The 5,374-nt window shown below is 36.9% G+C and overlaps 1 protein-coding gene across 1 annotated transcript; it reads left to right on the forward strand.

Moving 5' to 3' along the window:
• Positions 1-198: 198 nt before the first annotated feature.
• Positions 199-4,146, forward strand: LOC101296870 (cyclic nucleotide-gated ion channel 1-like). The gene is made up of 9 exons (XM_004300935.1): positions 199-230; positions 345-500; positions 813-983; positions 1,092-1,488; positions 2,201-2,404; positions 2,496-2,773; positions 2,919-3,033; positions 3,305-3,550; positions 3,658-4,146. The coding sequence occupies exons 1-9, from the start codon at positions 199-201 to the stop codon at positions 4,144-4,146; spliced, it is 2,088 nt and encodes a 695-aa protein (XP_004300983.1).
• Positions 4,147-5,374: the final 1,228 nt, after the last annotated feature.

The following is a 5,374-nucleotide window of genomic DNA, read 5'->3' on the forward strand; positions in this document are numbered from 1 at the left end:
CTCTCTCTCTCTCTCTCTCTCTCTCTCTCTCTCTCTCTCTCTCTCTCTCTCTCTCTCTCTCTCTCTCTCTCTCTCTCTCTCTCTCTCTCTCTGGGTTTGGAAAGTTTCTGCAAAGAAATTGATCATAGTGAATCTGAACCTGAGAAGCTAGCTTCGGTAGTTCCTTGGGTATCTTATATAATTAAGCTTCAGCTATATATGGCGAGCTCCAAAGACAGTACGACTGTCGAGTTAGTTTCTTCGATTCATCTCTGTGATTCTGTCATTTTTATTTTTATTTTTTAAATTTGTTCCATCTTATTTAACTATGAAAATTCTTATTTTCTGATGGAAGTGTTCTTCAGTATTGATACAGAGCTAACAACGAGGAAATCTCTCCCAAGAGAAGTAGGACTCTGTGTAAGTGGATATTCGCCGCCACCAATGCTAGCACGGAGACATTCCATTAGTGATCCTGGCAGTATAACAAGTGCAGAGAGATCAAGGCTGGCAACACTTGGGTAAATAAACCAACCAACCCCCAGTCATACAATAATCGAAGTTTCCAAAACCAACACTTGGCTACTATAATAAAATTAAGAAATGTGTTTTTGGTTCCCTTGAGGCCTTTTTGAACTTAATCTTTACTGTTTCTGCGAGGCTCATCATACATTAACACTAGCTTGCTTAGCTAGTTTATATTGTTAACATGCACTTTTTAATTTAGTATATATACTCTTTATGTAGGTATGAATTTGAGTATGTAGGTATGAATTTGAGTGATAAGTCTCACAACATTTCGCACTATTGAACTGTACTTTAATTTGTCTTAGCCTAGCCAGGTCTTTATCCCTGAATCCGGCACTAATTGAAGAACAAAGTACAAGAGTTGTCAATGGAGGACATAGGTTAGTTGAAGAGTTTTCAGTGGAGGATTCTTATTCTGTGTCAAATATTCATTTCATGGATCTCCAAAGTCATCCTTCAGATACGTTCAAAATGGGGTAAGGAAATATAGAATCCATTGCCAAAAATACAGTATTCCCAAGACCTTTTATGTTGATATTTCTCCTCTAGTATCTTATAGGTTATATTTATGATGTCTATTTCAGGAGATTGGATAGATGCAAGGAAAGGTATAGCAGAACTTGTAATAATCTTCTTTTGGTCATAAGGACGGCACTAATTGATCAACATCGGCCATTCCTTCCAAAGTTGAAGTTGGCATTTGTAGTTTCATGTGTGCTCGCGGTCTCTCTTGATCCCTTGTTCTTGTACATTCCTATTGTTGATAGGAACAGGATCTGCATCGGATTGCACAAAACTTTGATGAGAGTAGCTCTTTCTTTTCGATCAGTGACAGATCTCTGTTATATTGCACATATTGTTTTCCAAACACGAAATCTGATGCGTGATAAGGTCATTAAACTACGGGAAGTGGCTCTGTGGACTTATTGCTTCCTATTATATAATGTAGTCGACTTACTTGCTGTTCTTCCCATTCCACAGGTAAACAAACTCCGTATTTCTTTTAGTGAACAATCTTTCTTGTTAACATGAGGGGAAGGATATGCATGTCACGAGTTGTCTATGATATTGGAATGGAATCAGTGGGATGTATATCATACACTCATTATTTGCATGTATGCCTCGTTAGAGCATATGCAGCGGTTCCCCTCCATCACACCAAAATGCATGATATTTGGTGGTTTGATGCCAAGGAATGATGCAGCTAGGCAAAATTGAAACCAAATGCAAGAGTGGGACCCAGTCCACACCATCACAAAATAAGAGACGCAAGCAACATTTGCTTGCCTTAGTGATGGCCATCAACTGGCGAGACCCACGCACGTGGGCTCCTGCCAACAGCTTCTTCTTTTTAAATCTGCCCACAGCTTTTTTTTTTATGTTCCTCAATTTCAATACCAAATAAAAATTTCAATACAATACCAAATAAAAATACAATATCAAATAAAATTTAGCTTACCAAATATATGAAATCCAAAAAATAAAAGATTAAATCGATGAATAGTGATTGTTAAATTGACGGAGCTGCACCGCTGCATAAAAACAGGCCCAGAAAAGGAATTTACAGTGAATAGTAATTGATGGAAGCAATTTAATTGATAGTTTAATGGTTTGATGGTGTTGAATGAGTGCATATGCTCTTATGCATGTATATTTAGTGTTGGTTTAAACCATTGTAACCCCTCCTTGCCAGGTGATCATTTTTGTTCTGCTCAAGTCAAGTTTTTTGAACCGAATGAAGCTTCTATCTTCATTGGCACTTTCGCAATATGTGCCACGAGTTGCTCGCGTTTATATATCGTGTATGGAACTCATCAAAACTCCGAACAAAGTGACAGAAAGACGTATATATTTTGGGGCTATATTCAGCTTCTTTCTGTACATTCTTGTTGGTCACGTAAGTTCCAATTAATTCAATTGATCATTGTTAGTATTTTTTCTACTAAATTTGATGCTTTTATTTAACCAGTTATTTTTTGGTATTATAGGTTTTTGGAGCTTTTTGGTACTTCTTAGCTATTCAACGAGAGGCAACTTGCTGGAAAGAGGCTTGTCGAAATGACAACAGATGCGAACCTACTACTTTTTACTGTAACGATCATACAGTCAAAAACATTACAATTTTGAAAGAGTTTTGCTCTATAAATCGACAAGATGCATTTGATTATGGTATGTTTCGTGATGCTGTTCAGCACGAAGTTTTGGAGTCAACAAATTTTTCAAAGAAGTTCTTCCACTGTTTCTGGTGGGGGTTGCGAAATTTAAGGTAATCGCCTATTCTATTTACTACGCTAAGTTTGAGACCTTTAGCACTGTATTGAACTTGAGGGTTTTAGAATCTATTCCTACTATATGTGTATTAGAGTGAACTCATATTGTAATTCCTAAACTTGTACATTTTGATTATGCAGTTCTCTTGGACAAAACCTCGACACTAGTATCTATACATGGGAAAACATCTTTGCGGTGTTTATTGCAATTAGTGGCTTGCTACTAGTGTTGTTGTATCTTACTTCAAATTTGAAGGTTGGTACTTACTATTACTAATGTTCATGCATGTACAATGTACGTATGCCTTGCGAGAAACTTTTCCGATTTTGAGAAACTCCAACAGCTTGGATAATTAGCTAGTTCTTGAAATTTTTCTATGTTGGAGAAAAATTTGACTATTTTGCTCCGATATTATAACTTTAGGCATATAAAGTGTAGCAATCATTACTTGTTGAGAAAGATAAAGAAAAAGAAAAAGAATTGACGTTAATGTGTAACTTTTTACTTGTGCTAGATATGTTTGCAGTTGGTAACTAGAACATCATCCAAGATGAAAGCTATACGGCTGATGAAACTGAAAGATCTGGAGGTACAACTGTGGCTATCAAGGAATGGCATCGGTAAGCCTATGAGGACAAAGATCATGCGTGATGTGCATAGAAAACTTGAGCCAAATAAAGATGTTCATTTGGAGAGTATCCTCTCTATTCTTTCGTCCGAACAGAAAAATTTTATGAAGAGAGAACTTTGCTCGTTCATGTTGATGAACAAAGTAAATTCTTTTACCAACGTACCCTCTTTTGTAGTCTAACATTCCTTGTTTGACAATCAATACTTATCTATTTCTCTTCATTTGTTTATTTTTTTGGATTAAGCTAGCTACCAAGGGATTACATCCAGAATATACAAGTTTTCAAGGCAATTTTTGATAATCTTAAGCCAGTGAGCTACACAGAAGGCAACGATATATTTCGAGAGGGAGAACCACTTACTAAGACGATCTTCATCACACAAGGCATTGTGTTGTCGTATCGTACAAGTAATCAAGTCTCTACATCTATCAAGTCCCTTGGGAAAGGCGATATTTGTGGAGAAGAACTTTTAGATTGGGCAGCTACATTTAGCTCTTTCTCTAACTTACCCATCTCCACAAGCAATGTCAAGTCCCTCACAAATGTTGAAGCTTTTGTTCTTATAGCCAATGACTTGAAGAATGTCATCTCTAAATTCTGGATATATTTTAGCCAAATATCAATGTTCTCGAACCCATTCTCCAACCCAACAGATTCCCAATTGGAGAATATGAAGCTTGTCGCTATTTCTTCTGTAAGAACGAATTTGCGCCAAAGAAGAGGCAAAAAGTTCTAATGGAATCTCTAGTTGAAGATGTCATGAGAGTGAGTTGAGTCCTGATGTAATTATGAGAAGTTGTCGTGCCTAAAACGCACCGTATTGTTTATTCTCAATTTTACTTTATGTTTACCGTGCATTTATGTTTACCGTGCACCTGTTTCGCACGGGCTTTAGGGATATTATATTTTTACCGCTAGGGTTTGAGATATTGTTCCTTAGTTATTAGATGCAAGACAAGTGTCAGCATCCTACCGGGGACTTGATGAGTATTTAAGTCGTAACCTTGTAAACAGCAGCTATGAATGAAATTGCAATTTTCCTTTTCTTCTTGTATTTTCTTCCTCTTTCCTTTCTCAGCTCAACCTAGGGGTTGATACCGTTACAAAAGAATTATTCAGTTACATTAAAGTTTCAACTTTTGAGGGTGTATCTATGGGACTCTCTAGTTGAGCTCTTTAGTTAAATTTTAGGAGAGGCTACACTTCAACAATGTTCAGCAGAGAGACTTTCAAAAATAAGTATATTTGCTCCATTGTTATTAATCATATGACCCCGGGAACACTACCAGAAAAAAGGCTTTAGCCGACGAAAATAAAAAAACCAGGCCGACGAATTTTTTTTTCGTCGGCTAAAGTCCACTTTAGCCGACGAATTTTTTTTCGTCGGCTAATTTAAAATTTTCGTCGGCTATGGTCAACTTTAGCCGACGAAAGTAATATTTCATCGGCTGAATCATTTTTTTCGTCGGCTATAGTCTGTGAACTTTAGCCGACGAAATTTTTAAAAGTTTAGCCGACGAAATTTTTAAAAGTTTAACCGACGAAAAAAATTCGTCGGCTAAAATGGACTTTAGCCGACGAAAAAAAATTCGTCGGCTAAAGTGGACTTTAGCCGACGAAATTTTTAAACTTTAGCCGACGAAATTTTTAAACTTTAGCCGACGAAAAAATATAATTTCGTCGGCTAAAGTGCCTTATATTTGCAGATCTAGACAACAACTCATCTGAGAAAAAAAAACTATACGTAGAACCTTCAAACGCAAAAAAAGTCGTGAAATAAGATATGACCAGAACGGTGAAATACGACTACGGTTGAAAAATCACAGTATTCCGGTAAAGTCTCGGTGCCGATAGTTGACTTACCCTTACTATTCACTATGCTGCAGATTTGGCGTTTGGTGTCTGATTGACTATTGTGATACCTTTCCGGAAGCGTAACGGCGCTACGAGTCAGACTCATGCTA

Source organism: Fragaria vesca, linkage group LG5 (assembly GCF_000184155.1).
Source record: "Fragaria vesca subsp. vesca linkage group LG5, FraVesHawaii_1.0, whole genome shotgun sequence".
Taxonomy (NCBI): domain Eukaryota; kingdom Viridiplantae; phylum Streptophyta; class Magnoliopsida; order Rosales; family Rosaceae; genus Fragaria; species Fragaria vesca.

Excerpts from the sequence above, each read along its gene's own strand:
- LOC101296870 (XM_004300935.1), top strand. The coding sequence starts at position 199 with ATGGCGAGCTCCAAAGACAGTACGACTGTCGA. Across the intron at positions 231-344 it reads AAAGACAGTACGACTGTCGA|TATTGATACAGAGCTAACAA; the intron begins GTTAGTTTCTTC and ends AGTGTTCTTCAG. Across the intron at positions 501-812 it reads TCAAGGCTGGCAACACTTGG|CCTAGCCAGGTCTTTATCCC; the intron begins GTAAATAAACCA and ends AATTTGTCTTAG.